Below are 20074 nucleotides of genomic sequence, written 5' to 3' on the forward strand. Positions count from 1 at the left end.
AGAATCAGCAAATTTAAAGGCAGGACAATGGAAATTATCAAGTTTGAGGAAGAGAAAGAAGACTGAAGAAAAGCAAACAGAGCATAAGAGACCTATGGACATTATCAAGTGGACCAACATAAATATCATGGGAGTCCCAAAAGAAGAGAGAAAGGAGTAGAGAGAATATTTAAATAAATAATGGCTGAATAAGTCTCAAACTTGTTGACAGACATAAATATAAACAAAATAAACATCCAAGAAGCTCAACAAACTCTAACAAGGTGAACTGAAAGAGACCCATAAAGAGATCCATTATAATGAAACTTTCTTAAGACAAAGAACAAAAAAAGAAATTTGGAAGCAACAGGAGAGAAGTGACTGGTCACATGCAAGGGATCCTGAAGAAGGTTATCTGCAGAGTTCTCATCAGAAACTTTGGGGGCCAGGAGACAGTGGGCTGATATATTTAAAGTGCTCAAAGAAAAATACTGTCACAAGACTCCTATATCCAGCAAAACTATCCTTCAAAGTGAGAGGAAAATTAAGACATTCCTAGGGAAACAAAAGCTGAGGAGGTCTTTGACCACTAGACTGGCCTTGCAAGAAGTCCTGTAAGGTAAAACGAAAGGACTTTAGATGCCATATGCAGAAATAAACAGCTCAATAAACATAATACATGGGAAATTATAAAAGCCAATATTACTATAGCAATGGGTTTCTGTTTTCTATCTGATTTAAGAGACTAGTGCATATAAAGAAAATTATTATATATTATTATTTATATATTATATATATATTATTTATATATATACATATAAAGAACAATTATTAGTATAAAAGCTGGTATGACTGTAACTTTGGTTTGTAACTCCAAATCTTGTTTTCTTCATAATTTAAGAGACTAATGCCCTGAAAGGAATTGTTTATGTCTTGAGACACATATTGTATAAAAATGTAATCTGGTGACATCAACAACTAAAAGGTATGAGGTCAGAGCTGCAAAGAAGCACTTTTTAAAATGTTATTGAAGTTAAGCTGGCATAAATTCATGGTAACCAAAAAGAAAATAGCTATAGGATAAGCACAAAATGAGAATGGAATTTAAACATTTTATTAAAAAAATCAATTAAACACAAAAGAAAACAGTAATGCAGGAAATAAGAAACAAAAAAGCTACAAGGCATAAAGACAACCACCAACACAACACCAGGAAGCAAGCTCTTCCTGGTCAGTAATTACTTCAAATGTAAATGGCTTAAACTCTCCAATTAGAAGACAGAGATTCGCAGAATAGACAAAAACACATGATCCAACAACCATGTGCTGCTGTCTACAAGAGACTCACTTGAGATCCAAAGACATAAACAGGTTGAAAGTGGAAGGATGGAAAAAGGGACTCCATGCAAATAGTAACAAACAAACAAAAAGCAAGGGTGGCTATAGTAGTAACAGACAAAATAAACTTTAAATTTTGTCTTTTGTAAGAGACAAAGAAGGAGATTAGATACTAATAAAATGTTTGATACAGCAAGAAAATATAGCAATTTTAAACATTTACATACCTAATGACAGATTATCAAAATACGTTAAGCATAAGCTGATGGAACTGAGGGGAGAAACAGACAGTTCTATAATAATAGTTGAAGATTCCAACATCTCACTCACAATAATGGATAGAATAATGAGACGGAGATAAGAAAACAGAGGACTTAACACAATAAACTGAATAGATCTAACAGACATATAAAGGATGTTCTACCCAAGAACAATAGAAAACACATTCTTCTTAAGTGCACATGAGATATTTTCTAGGACAGACCACAGGTTAAGCTACAGGTTTCAACATTTTTAAACGAGATCATACAAAGTATCTTCTCCGACCACAAGGGGATAAAATTAGAAGTCATTATCAAAAGGAAAACTGAAAATTCACAAAATTATGGAAATTAAACAACACATTTTTATAGAGAGAGAAGTCTCAAATTACTAAAATCAGAAATGAACATGGGGCCATTATTACCCTTTCCACAGAAATAAAAGGGATTATAACAGAGTACTATGAACAACTGCATGCCAAAAAGTGGATAATTTAGATGAAATGGGCAAATTCCTAGAAATGCAAAACCTATCAAGACTAAATCACAAATAGATAATGTAAGGAGATTGACTCAGAAATCAAAAATCTCCCCACAAAGAAAACCCCTGGACAGGATGGCTTCACTGGTGAATTCTAAAAACATTTAAAGAAGAACTACAACCAACCTTTCTCAAACTTACCCAAATTACTGAAGAGGAGGGAACACTTCCCAACGCATTTTATGAAACCAGCATAATCTTGGTACTAAAGACAGATGAAGACCCTGCAAGAAAACTATCAACCAGGGGTGCCTGGGTGGCTCAGTGGATTAAAGCCTCTGCCTTCGGCTCAGGTCATGATCCCAGGGTCTTGGGATCGAGCCCTGCATCGGGCTCTCTGCTCGGCAGGGAGCCTGCTTCCTCCTCTCTCTCTCTCTGCCTGCCTCTCTGCCTACTTGTGATCTCTATCTGTCAAATAAAATAAAATAAAAAAAAAAGAAAAGAAAAAAGAAAACTATCAACCAGTATCCCTTATGAACACTGATGTAAAAATCCCCAACAAAATACTGGCAAACTGGGGGCACCTTGGTGGCTCAGTCATTAAGTGGCTGCCTTCAGCTTGGGTCATGATCCCAGGGTTCTGGGATGGAGCCCTGCATTGGGCTCCCTGCTTAGTGGGAAGCCTGCTTTTCCCTTTCCCACTCCCCCCGCTTGTGTTCCCTCTCTCCCTGTGCCTCTCTCTGTCAAATGAATAAATATATATATATATATATTGGCAAACTGAATTCAGTGCATTAGAAGGATAATTCACCATTACCTAATGGAATTTATTCCCTGGGATGCAAGGATGGTACAACATAGAAAAAAAAAATCAATGTATATAGTACATCAACAGAATGTAGGAAAGAAACCCACATGATCATTTCAATTGATGTAAAAAAAAAAAAAGTATTTGACAAAATTCAATACTATTTCAAGGTTTAAAAAAAAAAAAAAAACCTCAACAAATTGGGAATAGAAAGAAACTACCCTACATAATAAAATCCACATGTGAAAAACCCACAGTGAACATTTTACTCAATGGTAAAAGACTGAATCCATTCTTCTAAGATCAGGAAGAAGGCAAGGATGCCTGCTTTCAACACTTCTATTCCACACAGTACTCAAAGTTCTAGCCAGAGCCTACAGGCAAGAAAAAAAAAAAAAAAAAAAAGGAGCACCCAATTTGGAAAAGAAATAAAATGACTCCTGCATGATATGATCCTATACGTAGAAAACCCTAATGATTACTTACACACACACATACACACACTTGGAATAAATGAATTCAGCAAAATAGCAGGACACAGAGTCAATGCACAAAAATCACTTGCATATCTATACACAAACAATGAATAATCCATACAGGAAACAATGCCATTTCCAAAAGCATCAAAAATAATAAATTACTTAGGAATTAACCAAGGAAGTAAAAGACTTGTACAGTGAAAGCTACTATAAATGCATGTGATGTTCATGGGTTGGAAGCCTTAATGTTAAAACATCAATACTATCCAAAGTGATCTTTGAATTTGATGCAATTCCTATCAAAATCCTAATGATGTGTCTTTACAGAAATAGAAAAAGCCATCCTAAAACCATTTGTGATCTTGAGAGACCCTCAATAGCCAAAACGATCTTGAAAAAGAACTCTTCCTCCTGATTTCCCAACTTACTACAAGTCTGTAGTAATCAAAACAGTGTGCTATGGGCATAGAGACAGACATATTGGCAAGAGAACAGAACTGAAAGCCCAAAAATATACCTTCACATATGTGGTCTAACGATTTTTGACAAGGGTGCCAAGATCATTCAATGAAGAAAGGACAGTATTTTCAACAAATGGTGTTGGGAAAACTGAATATCCACATGCGAAAGAATGAAGTTGGACCCTTACCGAACACCATATATAAAAATTAACTCAAAATGGACTAAGAACCTAAATATGAGACCTAAAATAATAAATACTCATAGAAGAAAATATAGGACAAAAGCTTCACAACACTAGATTTGGCAGTAACTTCTTGGATAGGAGACCAAAAGGCACAAGTAACAAGAGAAAAATAGGCAAATTGACTTCATGAACACTTAAAATTGCGCATCTAAAGACATTATCAACAGTAAAAAGACAACCCAAAGAGTGGGAGAAATTATGGGCAAATCATATATGATTAATATTTCAATGGATATTTTCAATAAAATACAAAATTCCTAAAAACAAAAATAAGCAACAAAATTAAAAATGGGCACAAGACTTGAATAGACATTTCTCCAAAGATGATATACAAATGGCCAATAAGCATGAGAAGATGCTCAACATTATTAATCATTAGGAAAACGCAAATCAAAACTACCATAAAATACTACCTCACACCCATTAAGATGACTACTATAAAAAAAAAAAAAAAAAAAAAAAAAAAAAACCAGAAAACAATGGGGCGCCTGGCCGGCTGAGTCAGTAGAGCATGTAACTCTTGATCTTAGGGTCTCCACATTGGGTGTAGAGCTTACTTCAAAACAAAACAAAACAAAACAAAACAGAAAACAAGTGCTGAAGAGGATGTGGAGAGACCAGAACCTTGTGGTAGTATAAAATGGTGGGGCCGCTACGGAACACAGTATGACACTTCCTCAACGTATTAAAGATAGAGTTACCCTATCATCCAACAATTCCACTTCTGAGAGGACACCCAAAAGAACTGAAAGCAGGATCTTGAAGAGATTATTTGTATACCATGTTCATAGTAGCATAGTTAAAATGTGGAAGTGACCCAAATATTCATGGATAGAGGAATGGATAAGCAAAATGTGGCATATACATAAAATGGAATTTTTTCTCATTTGAAAAGTTATTTTTATTGTGGAAAAGATCATATATGCAAAAGCATGCATAAATTATATCTACACTGTTGAAGGAAAAAATAAAAACAATTTTGATGTTGAATATTCAAGGTGAAGAAATGGAACTCTACCAGTGCCTTAGATTACCCCTCCTGGATGACACTGCATCCCTACAATCTCCCTTCCAGGAGAAAATGTTATCCTGATTTTTTTTTTCCTTTTTAATTTTTACTTAAATTCAATTAATCAACATATAATGTATTACTGGTTTCAGAGGTAGAGGTCAGTGACTCATCAGTCTTATATAATACTCAGTGCTCATCATGCGCCTTCCATAATGCCCATCACCCAGTTACTCTGTCCCCCACCCACCTCCCCTCCAGCAACCCTCAGGTTGTTTCTTATGGTTCAGAAACTCTTTAGATTTGTCTCCCTCTCTGGTTTCATCTTGTTTCATTTTTTTTCCTCTCTTCCCCTATGGTCCTTTGTTTTATTTCTTAAATTCCACAACTGGATGAGATCATATGATAATTGTCTCTGATTAACTTACTTTACTTAGCATAATACTCTCTAGTTCCATCCACATCACTGCAAATGGAAATATTTCATTTTTTATAGCTGAGCAGTATTCTATTATATACACACACACATGCACATACCACATCTTCTGTATCCATTCATCTATTGATGGATCTGTCTGTGGAAAGAGCCCAGTTTGACTATTGTAGACACTGCTGCTATAAACATTGGGGTGGGGCGCCTGCGTGGCTCAGTGGGTTAAGCCTCTGCCTTCAGCTCAGGTCATCGTCTCAGGGTCCTGGAATCGAGCTGCACATCAGGCTCTCTGCTGAGCAGAGAGCCTGCTTCCCCCTCTCTCTGCCTGCCTCTCCTCCTACTTGTGATCTCTGTCTGTTAAATAAATAAAAAATATTAAAAAAAAAAAAACCACACACACAAAAACAAAAAACATTGGGGTGCAGGTGCCCCGTTGGAGCACCACATTTGTTTTTGGGGTAAATACCCAGTAGTGTAATTGCTGGGTTGTAGGGCAGCTCTATCTTCAATCTTTTGAGGAACCGCCATATTGTTTTCTAGAGTGGCTGTACCAGCTTGCATTCCCACCAACAATGTAGGAGGGTTCCCCTTTCTCCATATTCTCGCTAACATTTGTCATTTCCTGACTTATTAATTTTAGCCATTCTGACTAGTGTGAGGTGTGACTGATTTGTATTTTCCTGATGCCAAGTGATGTGAATCATTCTTCATCTGTCTGTTGGCCATTTGGACATCTTCTTTGGAGAAATGTCTCTTCGTGTCTTCTGCCCATTTCTTGACTGGATTATTTGTTCTTTGGGTGTTGAATTCAGTAAGTTCTTTATAGATTTTGGATACTAGCCCTTTATCACTTGCAAATATCTTCTCCCATTCTGTTGGTTGTCTTTTGGTTTTGTCAACTATTTCCTATGCTATGCATAAGCTTTTCATCTTGATGAAGTACCGATAGTTCATTTTTGCCTTTGCTTCCCTTGCCTTTGTAAATGTGTCTAGCAAGAAATTGCTGTGGCCAAGGTCAGAGAGGTTGCTATGTTCTTCTCTAGAATTTTGATGGATTCCTGTCTCACATTTAGGTCTTTCATCCATTTTGAGTCTATTTTTGTGTATGGTACAAGGAAATGGTCCAGTTTCATTCTTTTCCATGGGGCTGTCCAATTTTCCCAACACCATTTGTTGAAGAGACTGGCTTTTTTCCATTGGATTCTTTCCTGCTTTGTCGAAGATTAGTTGACCATGTAGTTGAGGGTCCGTTTTTGGGTCCTCTATTCTGCTCCATTGATCCATGTGTCTGTTTTAGTACTAGTACCATACTGTCTTGATGATTACTACAGCTTTGTAATAGAGCTTAAATCCAGAATAGCGATCCCACCAGCTTTGGTTTTCTTTTTCAACATTCCTCTGGCTATTCAGGGTCTTTTCTGGTTCTATACAAATTTTAGGATTATTTGTCCTAGTTCTGTTAAAAATGTTGATGTTATTGGATAGATTGCCTGAATGTGTAGATTGCTCTAGGCAGCATAAACATTTTAACAATATTTGTTCTTCCCATCCATGAGCATGGAACATTTTTCCATTTCTTTGTGTCTTCCTCAATTTCTTTCAGGAGCGTTCTACAGTGTTCAGAGTAAGTTCCTTTGCCTCTTTGGTTACGTTTATTCCTAGAAATCTTACAGGTTTGGGTGCAATTGTAAATGGGATCGACTCCTTAATTTCTCTTTCTTCTGCCTCACTGTTAGTGTATAGAAATGCACTGATTTCTGTGCTGAATTCCTATCTGAGTTCCAGCAATTTTGGGGTGGAGTCTTTTGGGTTTTACACATAAAGTATGTCATCTGTGAAGAGGGAGAGTTTGACTTCTTTACTGATATGAATATCTTTTATTTCTTTTTGCTGTCTGTTGCTAAGGCTAGGATTTTTAGTACTATGTTGAAGAACAGTGGTGATAGTGGACATCCCTGCCATGTTTGTGACCTTAGGGAAAAGCTGTTTTTCGCCAACATACAATGGCATTTTATTTAGCATTTGAAAAGAAGGAAATTCTATGTGGATGAACCTTGAGAACATCATGCTAAGTGAAATAAACCAATCACAAAAAGAAAAATATTGTACACTTCCACTTATATAAGGTACTTAAAGTAGCCAAATTATAAAAACAAAAAGTAGAACTGTGGTTGCCAGGAGCTTGGAATAAAGGAGAATGGGGAGTTATTGTTTAATGGGTATAGAGTTTTTACACATGACAACATGTGTAGGGTGAGGGGGATGGATGGTGGTGATGGTCGCATAACAACGGGAATGTATTTAACACTACTGACTGTGTACTTAACAGTTAAGATGGTAAATGGTATGTGTATTTTGCTCCAAAAAATAAGTCAAAAGAAAAGAAAGAAAAGATATCTGGTAGAGCCCCAGCCATGGAAAGTGACAGACTAAGGAAATTAACGTTCCTCTGTCGTGATTTTGAAACCTCAGGCATATTTGAAAAACTGACTCAATTATTTTCAAATAATGTAACTTTTAAACCTTCATTACAGTTACTGATTGAGAGCAAAAGCCTAAACTGGGGTTCCACTGTGGTATGTTTGTTGGGTAGAACCAGCATATAGTTTTGTCTCATTTATCATAGAGCTCTTATAGGGTAGAGAACGCAAAAGTGCTAAAACCCGAAGCAGAACTAAGGCATATTTCTTTTGCTTCCTTACAACTTCCCCTTTTCTTCCACAGGGTTAATTAGTTCCACATGATAAATAAGGCCTGAAATAAGCATTGAATAGGTCTGAAATTGTCTGAAATTGACCACACAGTTCAGCATCATTTCGGAGTGGGACCATAAAGATGGTTGATGAAAAAAGCCATCATTTTCAATCACCATAAATAAAGAAGTATTAAACACCCTTCACACTCAATACTGAGTTATCTTAAGAATGGCAAAATGTGGCCCATGAGGAACCACCACATTCCTCCTGAGCATCCACTGCAGGTCCTGGTAATCCCTTTCCCACTGAGCTTGGCTGCAGTTCAGGACACTGATCAGAATCAGCACTTCAGATGAAACTTCTCTGTCATGTCTGGCAACTGAGGTGCTATAGGCAAAGCCACTGTAACTCCTGTCCTCCCTCCCCACCTCTGGAACAGTACAAATGAGTTAGTTTCAATTATGCCACATCCCAGCTGCCTGCCTGCTGTCACAGCCTGACTACTAGCAGGTAACAGGCCACTCTAACCAATTTCAGATCAGTGACAAAGAGCAGCAGGGTTCCAACTTACAGTTTCAAAGCTCTTTTGGAACTCCAGAAGTTTAGCTTCGGCTTCCTTATAATTCTTGAAAAACATACACAGTTCATACATCTCCATCATCAACAGTAGTGGGGAATCCTTTGAGAAAGAGTTTGAATGAAATTACAAAATTGTGAAGTTGATCAATAGTGTTTTCTCAATGAATAATGTCAATGTAAGAGAAGGTTGAAGTAAAAACACAAGTACCACTAATAACAGTTTCATTGAATTAAGTCATATGTTAAAAAGAAAGGAGGTTAAATTTATATTACTTTTACCTTTTAGAAAAAAGATATTTAGGCCAGGCACACCTACACAACAGTCTATTTTCTGTTCTATACGTGGTCCACAGCACGTGAGCTGGAGACATTCCACTAGATGGTGCTAGGATACCTCTACATATACTCCCGGAAAATGGGATCCACTGAGCTGCCAACCTACTGCTGCCTGTGGCATTTCTATCACTTTGGTAGAAGCTTTTCTGTCAGAAGACAGGAGTTTTGGAGTAAGAAAGTATGCATCCGAACTAGAAACACAGTACTTTACTCTAAAATGAGGATACTACCACTTCATAACATCCTCAAATAATATAAAGTTCTTTGATAAAGAAATGGTAGTTCTGTTATCACTATTTGTTGTTGGATTAAAAACAAAAAAAATCAAGGTATGCCTGGGTGGCTCAGTTGGTTAAGCCGCTGCTTTCGGCTCAGGTCATGATCCCAGGGACCTGGGATCGAGTCCCACATCGGGCTCCTTGTTCGACAGGGAACCTGCTTCTCTCTCTGCCTCTGCCTGCCATTCTGCCTGCTGTGTGCTCTCTCTCTCGCTCTCTCTCTCTCTGACAAATAAATAAATAAATAAATAAAATCTATAAATAAAATCTTAAAAAAAAATCAAGAGATTAAAAACAATTGAAAAAGCCAATGGGGATATTCTGAAGCAACCCTTTTAAACACAGGAACAAAATGAAGTGACTATCACTACCTTAAAGAAAAGTTGGAAACCTCTGATGAGAGTTTTGCTCTTCTGCCTTGTTAGTAATGTTCTCCAGATGACTGAGAGGTCTTGAAGGTCCCATATGTGCTCTTCCATTGAGCCCTGAATGTGTTCTCTTGCTTCAGCAGCAACAGTGTCCTCCACAGATGTGACGATCCAAACACAGAGACAAGGAATAGTACTGGCATCCTGCCGCAGGATAAAAACTTTTCAAAAAAAAAAAAACAATTGCATCTGGATCACCTGACAGAGGGAGCTGGGGGCTCCCAGCAATGCTACAATCATGGATGGATGTTTCCTGTTCTGAACAAGTCACCTCAATACATTGGTTAACCTAGCTTGAAAAGCTTCCAAACATGGAATAAACTCTAATGAACAACCAAGGCACTACTCTAAACTGTTCTGCAGAGTGTAATCTATCCAAAGATCAAGAGACCAAATGGGTATATCCAGAAGTTGTGGAAGTACTAAGTATAAGAAAACAAGACTGCCTTCCACAGCAATGGTCAAGGGACTGTCTAGAATATCCCACTTCTCTGCTCAGGAGGCAGGGTCCTTTCTCTAGGACTTCCAACCAGGAACCAAGGCTCGGACCACTTCGGTTACTGAATATTAAGGTAGAAGGAAGTGTAATGGATGGCCTGGAGCCTAAGCTGGAAAAGCACAAAAGTGACAGTGACCTTGAAAACACACATTGGAGCCTCCCTATCATCATCACCTCACTTTCTCTCTTGATGATCCATCTTCCCTGTCCCTTTCCACTTTTTCTATTGCTCTCTGGGTTCTTAATTTCGGCTTCTCATACCCTACCTGGAGACAGGAGGCCAGGACACTAAGGATAGGGGCCCGTTGTTTCACTGCTTCAGCAAGGAGCCAGCACCAGGAGTCTGGTTCCTCTGAGCACTGGAGCAGAACTTCAAATAAATCAGTAATCTCTTCCTTGTTTCTCTGGAGTTCTTGGGGGACCCTGTTGCAGACTGGATCACTGTCCATTTTGGAGTTAGACACTGAGGTCAAGTTCTCAAAAGCCAGTCTTAAATGGTCTTGAAGGACAGGACTAAAATACTGAAGGAGAGATTTCACCTAGAAAACATATTAGATATTTAAAAAGACCAATTTCATCTGGAGCCGAAAAATGTTAAAGAAAAGCAGAGGCAAAATTGTCCCTTCTCACTCTGAACCGTGTGCGTGGGAAGTGACCGTATCATTTTACAAAGTTATTTGCTGCTTTGGAGTGAATTTCCATATTTAATCTGGAGTTGCAAAAACTCTTCCCTCAGCTCTTTAGTATGAATGACTAATCCTCTGTCTGATGCCAACGCACTGAACTCTTAGTAAAAACAGTAATACCACATAAAACAAAAGCCTAGATATACACAATGGAAAGAATACTTTGTGTCCTCTGAGAAGCCTTCCAATTTTCTCTTCTTGAATAGTTGGCAACACACGGTGGCTTACCTCCTCTGGGTGATAGTTATGGAGCTGGCTATGGATAATGAACTGTAACCAGTCATTTGCTTTGGCACATTCTCTGAGGTAAGATGTGCTCAGTTTCACATCGTGAAGCCTGCAGAACTGTACTGCTAATGCCCACTGGCTGCTAGATTCACTAGATAACCTGTAATTGGAAGTTGGGGCAGTAGAGGGAAAAAAAGATTGTTAAAATACAGCTTTCATTTAAATGGAAAATAAGCAAAAATTAAACAAATTTAACTGCAGTATATTCTCTAAAAAGCCTTTCAACAATACAATGTGTTTGTTAGGCTGCTCTGGAAAATAAAGAAAAAAAGAGGGCTCTTGCATCCATAATGCATAAAAGCTTTCTTAGCATACTGGCAGAATGCATTCCTTTAAGTATCTGTCCACGGAGAGGTTATATTAGCTATATACCATCTTTAGGAGAATTGAGTAAATAGTCACTCAAGAAATTCCAAGTGTTTAATTGTTTTGCATGATTCACTTTAGAGTATCAGAGCCCTGACAGGTGTTTGGGCTTCCTCAGGAAGGGGGAGTACTTGTTTCTGTTCATAGCCAGAGACTGTTGAGAACAGAGTCACCAAGAGCCAGTACTAGAAAATGGTGCATTCCCAGGGTCTGGGGTGACTAGGTCACCGTGGGTGGCATAGCACAGATGAAAGATGTCATCAATGTGTTAGTAGAGGGGGTTTTCTGGACAGATGGTCACCTCAACTTTCATTATCAACTAACATATGTAAGTAAGAGAAAATTAAAGACCTCACTTAGAATCAAATTTGTGAGATCCATCCCCCATCTTCTTCTCTCTCTCTTTTTTCTTTTTTATAGAGAGAGCAAGGGAGGGGTAGAGAGAGAGAATCTTAAGCAGGCTCCATTCCCAGCACAGAGCCCAATTCAGGGTTCAATCTCACGACCCTGAGATCATGATCCAGGCCAAAAGCAAGAGTTGGGAGGCTTAACCGATAGCCGCACAGGTGCCCCCATCCCACGTCTTCTAAATGATTTCAACATGTAACACTTAAAAGACTTCTCTGACCAGCTGAGCAGTGAAGGAGACAGAGCTCTTCTCCATCTCTTGGAAACTCTCTTTCTAAAAAGTGAATAATCATCTGCACCCTCCTTTTACTGATGGCAAGAAGCACTGAAAACTCAACCGTCTGTTTATCAAGTGTCTGCTATATGCTGACTGAGTAAGAGGCCCTGAAGGGATTGGTGAAAACACCTGAGCTGCTGGAAGAAAGATTACACAAATACAGTCTGGAAGAATAAAGCTTGTTGGAAAAGAGAATGAGGCTGCAATTCAACAAACCTCTTTATTTCCTGCTGCTGGATGCTGTTCCATATACCTTCTTCTAAGAGAGTAAGCAATTCCTCTATGGTGCCCTTTTCACCCACAGCCAGTTTAGATAGTTTTTCAGCTGTAAGAAATACGAACAATAAAAAATAGTCAAGAGAAAGGATCAGGAACTCTTCTGTTTCAAGAGTGTGGCCCAGGGCCATTTTAGAACCTCATTAAAGGGTCTAAGAAAGTGAGATAAAGATGCAAACATTCTGCAGAGAAAGGAGGAAACAGGAAGATAATTACTTCCTCCCCAACCACTCACAATCTGATGCTTTAGACCTATTCATCCCTTGTCCTCTAAACGAAACAAACCCCAGATGGAAAAGGCACTGTACCTAGAGACTCTCTGATATAGCTGGACCGAGCATCTTCGTTTCTACACTTGCAGCTCAGAATTATATTGGCCACTTTCATATCAACTCTGAGCTTGAGACTGTCGAGGCCAAGCAGTTCTAAGAAACAAACACAGGCAGCTCCTACTGAAGGTACGTAGAAGGAGGAGAGCCCTAAAACATAGGCTTCATTACCTACTTGCTGGATCCTGAAAAAGACAGGAATTAAAATAACATCAGAGAACTGTTTCTCACCAGGAAAAGCAGATGGAATTACACAGTGATACATGGAGTGTCAGTCACCCATGTTTTTAGTTTCCTCCCCCCTCCCGTTTTGGGCCCCTGCACACATCCATTTAGGTTCCTGGTAGTTTTTTGTTTGTTTTTTAATATTTTATTCATTTATTTGACTGAGAGAGAGATCACAAGTAGGGAGAGAGGCAGGCAGAGAGAGAGAGGGGGAAGCAGGCTCCCTGCTGCGCAGAGAGTGTGATGTGAGGCTCGATCCCAGGACCCTGAGATCATGACCTGAACTGAAGGCAGAGGCTTAACCTACTGAGTCACCCAGGTGCCCCGGTTCCTGGTAGTTTTTAGTTGTCTCCATAGCCCCCCCCACTGTCTTATATTTAACCTCATAAAACACCCACTCATAAGCCAAATTATTCTTGCTTCCAACTTCATCCAGGGAACACGGAACAGAATTACAGAAAGACTGCCAACTTGTGATCCTATCAATTATGAGTATATATGCAAACCACCAAGCAAATTAAAGTTTGACATCACATATGTAGTTTAATATGCATAGACAAATATTTCAAGGAAAGATGCATAAGAAATTAACCATGTTTATTTACTACGCGGAATGAAGATAGGAGACTCAGGGACTTTTTATCTTTCATTCTTTTCACCCTTCTGAATTACTTGAATATTTTATCACTAAAGTGCACGACTTTGTTAACTACGAAACAAGCCAGTAAATAAAGTAAATCTATATTTAGCTGACTATATCTAATACTCCTCCCAATTCTGTACTTTATAAAAGTGAATTATAAAAAATAAAGATCTTAAATACAGAATTCACATCTTGTTATATAATTCCCTCTTAAGAGTAATTGCTAATATTTGGCAAGTTCCTGGGTCTATTTTTTTTTTAACAGAATTATAAAAGATACAAATAGTATCTTTAAATATTACCTTTTTAAAAATTTTTATTTATTATTTATATAAGAGCGACAGACAGAGATAGTGAAAGGACAAGCAGGGAGGAGAGGGAGAAGCAGGCTCCCTGACCAGCAAGGAGCCTGACACGGGGCTTGATTCCAAGACCCTGGGATCATGACCTGAGCTGAAGGCAGACACTTAACTGACTGAGCCACTCAGGCGCCCCAGATATGTCTTTATTTAGAGTACAAATTATGTTTTAAATACTCACAGCTGCTTGGGAGTCTTGCTCTTGGTTAATTCCTGGACCAGAAAAGTACCAAATGCAAATGATGGTCGTCCGTGTTGTAAATAATATGCAAAATTCAGACGTTCCACTATAGCATATTTATTAACCAGGTCAGGGCTAGAAAAATGTGGGAGATGACTCACTGCATCTAGGGGGAAAGTGAAGCAATATTAGTACTCTGCACCTCACCATGATTAATTTCAAATCTGCACATGGAAAATTTAACTCTGCAATGGTGAAAGAAAACCAGTTGCAGGACACCTGAGCAGCTCAGCTAGTTAAGTGTCTGACTCTTGATTTTGGCTCAGGTAATGATCTCCGGTCATGAGATCAAGCCCCGAGTTGGACTCCATGCTCAGCAGGGAGTCTGGCTGAAATTCATTCTCTTCCTCGCCCTCTGCCCCTCCCCCGGCTTGCACATGCATTCTCAAATAAATAAACAAATCTAAAGGAAAAAAAGTGGTTCTATAGTCATTTTGTACCACTGTGCATTACTCTGAACCTCCAAAATATAATAGTTCACTTTAATGTGTAGAAGTAGCGCGTTTGATTTAACATAATTTATTTATTTCAGAGAGAGAGCGAGCATAATGTGTGGGGGGAAGGGCAGAGGGAGAGGGAGAGAGAATCTCAAGCAGAATCCTCACTGAGTGGGGAGCCCAACGCAGGGCTCAAGCCCACAACCCTGAGATCACGACCTGAGCTGAAATCAAGAGTCAGATGCTTAACTGACTGAGCCAAGAAGCTGCATAAAAACTTATAAATTATGCTTCTTCCTCATTCAACTTGTTATTTTATATGTCTTAATTCTGTATTTGATGATCCTTTAAGTCACAATGGCAATCATCCTTTAGCTATAACATCTCTGCTAAGGATCTACAAAAGGAGCTTTTTAATTTATTCATGGAGCTCATTACACAATGAAATCCCTTCTCAATATTTTTTTTTTTAAAGATTTTATTTATTTATTTGACAGAGAGAGATCACAAGTAGACAGAGAAGCAGGCAGAGAGAGAGAGGGAAGCAGACTCCCTGCTGAGCAGAGAGCCCGATGGGGGGCTCGATCCCAGGACCCTGAGATCATGACCTGAGCCGAAGGCAGCGGCTTAACCCACTGAGCCACCCAGGCGCCCCGAGAAGAGATCTTTTTAAATATCTCTACACCCAACGTGGGACTCAAACTCAAGACCCCAAGATAGAGAGTCCCGTGCTGTTCCAACGGAGCCAGTCAGATGCCCTGAGAATACATCTTTTTTTTCCTTTAGAAGATTTTATTTATTTATTTGAGAGAGAGAGAGAGCAAGTAGACAGAGAAGCAGGCAGAGAGAGAGAGGGAAGCAGACTCCCTGCTGAGCAGAGAGCCCGATGGGGGGCTCGATCCCAGGACCCTGAGATCATGACCTGAGCCGAAGGCAGCGGCTTAACCCACTGAGCCACCCAGGCGCCCCCCTTCTCAATATTTTTATGAGTCCTCTATACACCAAGGCCAACTCCCTCTACCTTTCTCTGATACACAGTATAAGAACATCCTTTTCTCCCTGTTAATGTCCTCCTCAATTTCCTTTTGTTATCATTAGCTATACTTTCTGATGTTGTATTCAGAACACCTTATTACCTACATGATGATACCACCTTTCTCAAGCCAGCAGAGTAGCTCAGTTTAAAGTTCCTCTGTGCCCTTGAAAATGGCAGAGAAAACATTTCTTCCTCTCTTTAGAGAAATTTGACGTTAGAAGATATTCTGGATGTGATCAGTTAGTATGAAAGAACTCCTCCTGCCAACCACTAATCTTTAATTGCCTCTTAATCACTCACTACCTATAAAAAAAATGAAGTAACATTTTTAACTGTTAAGGAACAAGTTCTGGAAAATAGTGCATCTGCTTTTATTTTCAAAGTTCAAAGCTTATTTCTGAAAAAAGTTTTTTCTTCCTGTGGCACTCCAAGGACTTTTTACATTGTGACTTGGCTCTTAAAAAACAAAACAAAACAAAACAAAAAAAAACTTGAAGGTTGAGGTGTCTGTCAACTTAAAACTTCCTGCTATTACTTAAAAGTACACCCCTTTGAGATTAAAAAAATTGTCACATGCCTATATTCTTTGTAAGATCACAGTGACTCTGGTAACTTGTTATTACATATAAAACTGTTAGTTCATTCATTAAATATTTGCTGAGTACATGAAAAGTACATAGGATTGCCTGGCTCCAAATGAGCTAACGTGAGTTTTTAACTCAAATAAGACTCCGATTTTTAAGCAGTTGGAGGCTAGTATGGAAAGCATATATAAGAGAAAATTCTACCCAAAAGGAAATTTTTCTCCAGCCTGTCAGAGAAGCCAAGTCACTTTGCAGTCACCCTACATCTCTTTTCAATGGTAAGACCATATGAAAAAATAAGTAAATATTCTAATTAAAGACAATTCTCCAATTTATAAATGCACATTATGTTTTCATAATTGTTTCATTTACTTTGTTCCTTATTTCCTCAAATATGTTTTAAACTTCTAAATACCAGGCAGGGAATACATCTTCAACTTCCTCTCTGTTCCCCAAGTGTACCTGGTACAGTGCTCATTTCCCAGAAGGGGGTCAGGACTCTGGCTAAGTGTTAGAGCTGGAAAAGTGTTAAAACAGGCCAGGGGATTCAGTCTACACTCCAGTAGTAACTTCACAGAGATTCATTATAAAGAGTATTATCACTTGAAAATGCAATACATAGTACTACTTTATCAAGCCCTCAACAAATATTTATTGAACATCCACTATAGGCTGGCACTGCACTGGGCCCTGGGAACTGGGTAAATTAAATCTATTGAGATTTGAACTTACAAAACTCACAAATTAGAAAATCCATTTTTATGCATGCCAGTAAATATTTACAGGGTATCCATGACATGTGAAGTGCTCATCTGAAGCCTACTTCCGAATAATTTCAGCAGAGGCACCACAGGCACCATGATATTAAAGGCTAACTCTAAATTTAAAAGTAAAAAGATATAGAAAAAGTTGAGCTTAAGACTGGCATTAAAAAAAAAAAAATCAGAGAAACGCTTATGGCCTAAAGAGAACAGCAGTGTGTACGCATCTGGGGCTCACCGTGCACCAGGAACTCAAGAGCTTTTTAAATGCCTTGTCTCCTTTCATTCTCAGGTAACATGTGAGGTGGGCACTATTCTTAACCTCATTTTACAGGAAATTGAAGACAGGTTAAACCACTTACCCAAGGTCATACAGCTATTAGATGGTCGAGCCAGGATTTGTCTAATGCCTACACCTCTGCTCTTAACCTTTATTAATACCATACTGCAAACCAACAGGGATTTGGGAAAAGTGAGAAATTTAAGCAGACAGGTACATCTTACGTTTCCCAGCAAGAACAGCGTTAGTGACACACTACTTTTAACTCACGTTTTCAATTCAGTCTCCTAGAAAATGTTTTTCATTGGAATGCACCTTCATTTTTGAAATGGAAAGCAGTGAAAAAAAAACTGGTTTTACAAAAATTAATTTCTATGGTCAACACTGCTGAAATATTTACTTCTAAAGCCCTAGGTGCCTAGAATGACTTACCTCCTATAGCCAGCGTGTTGGCATACTGCCAGCCAAACAATCTGCTAGGGTCAAAGGGCAAAAGTGACTGAAAAAGCAGAAAAGTCAGAGTTAAAAGTTAATTGACTCTAAAGTAAGTAAATAAAATTATAAGAAAAGACTTCACAAGTAATCTGCTTCCCTTCTCCAACCTCATTTTTCTGGACATAAATTCTTTGATTGCAGCTTAAAAAACAAAACAAAACAAAACCCTGAGTGCATGAGACACTTCCTATTTTTAATAAGAACAGAACCAGCTATGTTCCTTTTAAAGACTTCTCACTTCAAACTATGTCTGGAAAGCGTACTCTCTTGGTTGAAGCAGCGTCGATGATAATGTAAAATGGAATTCTGAAATGCTTTTGGAATCCAAACCCAAGAGAAATAAGAGGCTAGACAATGTTACCATGTAAACAGGACAAGGTGAGCTAAGGGTGGTCTGGAAAGGAAACAGGGAGACAAGCAGATCAAAGATTAGAGGAATGTGATGAACAAATCACCACCAACAATGAAAAACAAGAGTGGGCTAAGGTTAAGCAAGCCAGAAAAGGTTTGGAAGCAGGGAGCTGTGGCTGTTTGAAATTTGTCTAGGCCAAAGATGTAGCAGAGGCGATAAGCAGATGGTAGGAAAGATAAAGGAGAAAATTAAAAAACCTTTAAGTCATGATTTGGGTGGCTAACGAAAGAGCAGCTTTGATGTAAAATTATGGGAGAATTTATGATCTAGGAAGGATGACTTTTCGTAATGTAACAGGACTAAAACTGCATTGGTCAACTTGAAAACAGAACAAAGAACAACCTGAAACCACTTATGTTTTAGGCTGATTGAATCCACTTTAGGTAGTGAAACTGTTTTATATGTTTTTATGTAATCCAGTTATATCTAGTTTATAGTGGTGCTACTGGTCTGCAATGAGATAAGAAGCTTGCAATAAATTTTTTTTTTATAAACATATATTTTTATCCCCAGGGGTACAGGTCTGTGAATCTCCAGGTTTACACACTTCACAGCACTCACCATAGCACATACCCTCCCCAATGTCCATAACCCCACCCCCCTTCTCTCAACCCCCCTCCCCCCAGCAACCCTCAGTTTGTTTTGTGAGATTAAGAGTCACTTATGGTTTGTCTCCCTCCCAATCCCATCTTGTTTCATTTATTCTTCTCCTACCCCCTTAACCCACCATGTTGCATCTCCACTTCCTCATATCAGGGAGATCATATGATAGTTGTCTTTCTCCGACTGACTTATTTCACTAAGCATGATACCCTCTAGTTCCATCCACGTCGTCGCAAATGGCAAGATTTTATTTCTTTTGATGGCTGCATAGTATTCAATTGTGTATATATACCACATATTCTTTATCCATTCGTCTGTTGCTGGACATCTAGGTTCTTTCCATAGTTTGGCTATTGTAGACATTGCTGCTATAAACATTTGGGTGCACGTGCCCCTTTGGATCACTACGTTTTTATCTTTAGAGTAGATACCCAGTAGTGCAATTGCTGGGTCATAGGGTAGTTCTATTTTCAACATTTTGAGGAACCTCCATGCTGTTTTCCAGAGTGGTTGCACCAGCTTGCATTCCCACCAACAGTGTAGGAGGGTTCCCCTTTCTCCGCATCCTCACCAGCATCTGTCATTTCCTGACTTGTTAATTTCAGCCATTCTGACTGGTGTGAGGTGATATCTCATTGGGGTTTTGATTTGTATTTCCCTGATGCTGAGTGATGTAGAGCACTTTTTCATGTGTCTGTTGGCCATCTGGATGTCCTTTGCAGAAATGTCTGTTCATGTCTTCTGCCCATTTCTTGATTGGATTATTTGTTCTTTGGGTGTTGAGTTTGCTAAGTTCTTTATAGATTTTGGACACTAGCCCTTTATCTGATATGTTGTTTGCAAATATCTTCTCCCATTCTTTCAGTTGTCTTTTGGTTTTGTTAACTGCTTCCTTTGCTGTGCAAAAGCTTTTGATCTTGATAAAATCCCAATAGTTCATTTTTGCCCTTGAGAAGCTTGCAATAAATTTAAATGCTTCCTGCTTCCAGAATGTCTTGCTACATCACACACACACACACACACACACACACACACACACACACACACACACACACACAG

General features: G+C 38.7%; 1 protein-coding gene across 2 annotated transcripts in view; it reads right to left on the bottom strand.

Annotated features, from left to right (window-relative positions):
• The window catches only part of LOC111140645 (SPG11, spatacsin vesicle trafficking associated), an 84846-nt gene that overhangs the window by 22165 nt on the left and 42607 nt on the right, over positions 1-20074 (bottom strand). For both annotated transcript variants that reach the window (XM_022492845.1, XM_022492844.1), the window contains exons 20-27: positions 17938-18004; positions 14348-14513; positions 12919-13124; positions 12551-12659; positions 11224-11383; positions 10576-10848; positions 9754-9954; positions 8761-8868 (exon numbers count right to left, since the gene is read on the bottom strand). In XM_022492845.1, the coding sequence (XP_022348553.1) occupies positions 8761-8868; positions 9754-9954; positions 10576-10848; positions 11224-11383; positions 12551-12659; positions 12919-13124; positions 14348-14513; positions 17938-18004 (1290 nt within the window). The remainder of the gene's footprint in view (positions 1-8760; positions 8869-9753; positions 9955-10575; positions 10849-11223; positions 11384-12550; positions 12660-12918; positions 13125-14347; positions 14514-17937; positions 18005-20074) is intronic.

The sequence above is a fragment of the Enhydra lutris genome, unplaced genomic scaffold (genome assembly GCF_002288905.1).
Source record: "Enhydra lutris kenyoni isolate GAN:26980312 unplaced genomic scaffold, ASM228890v2 scaffoldscaffold4, whole genome shotgun sequence".
Lineage (NCBI taxonomy): Eukaryota > Metazoa > Chordata > Mammalia > Carnivora > Mustelidae > Enhydra > Enhydra lutris.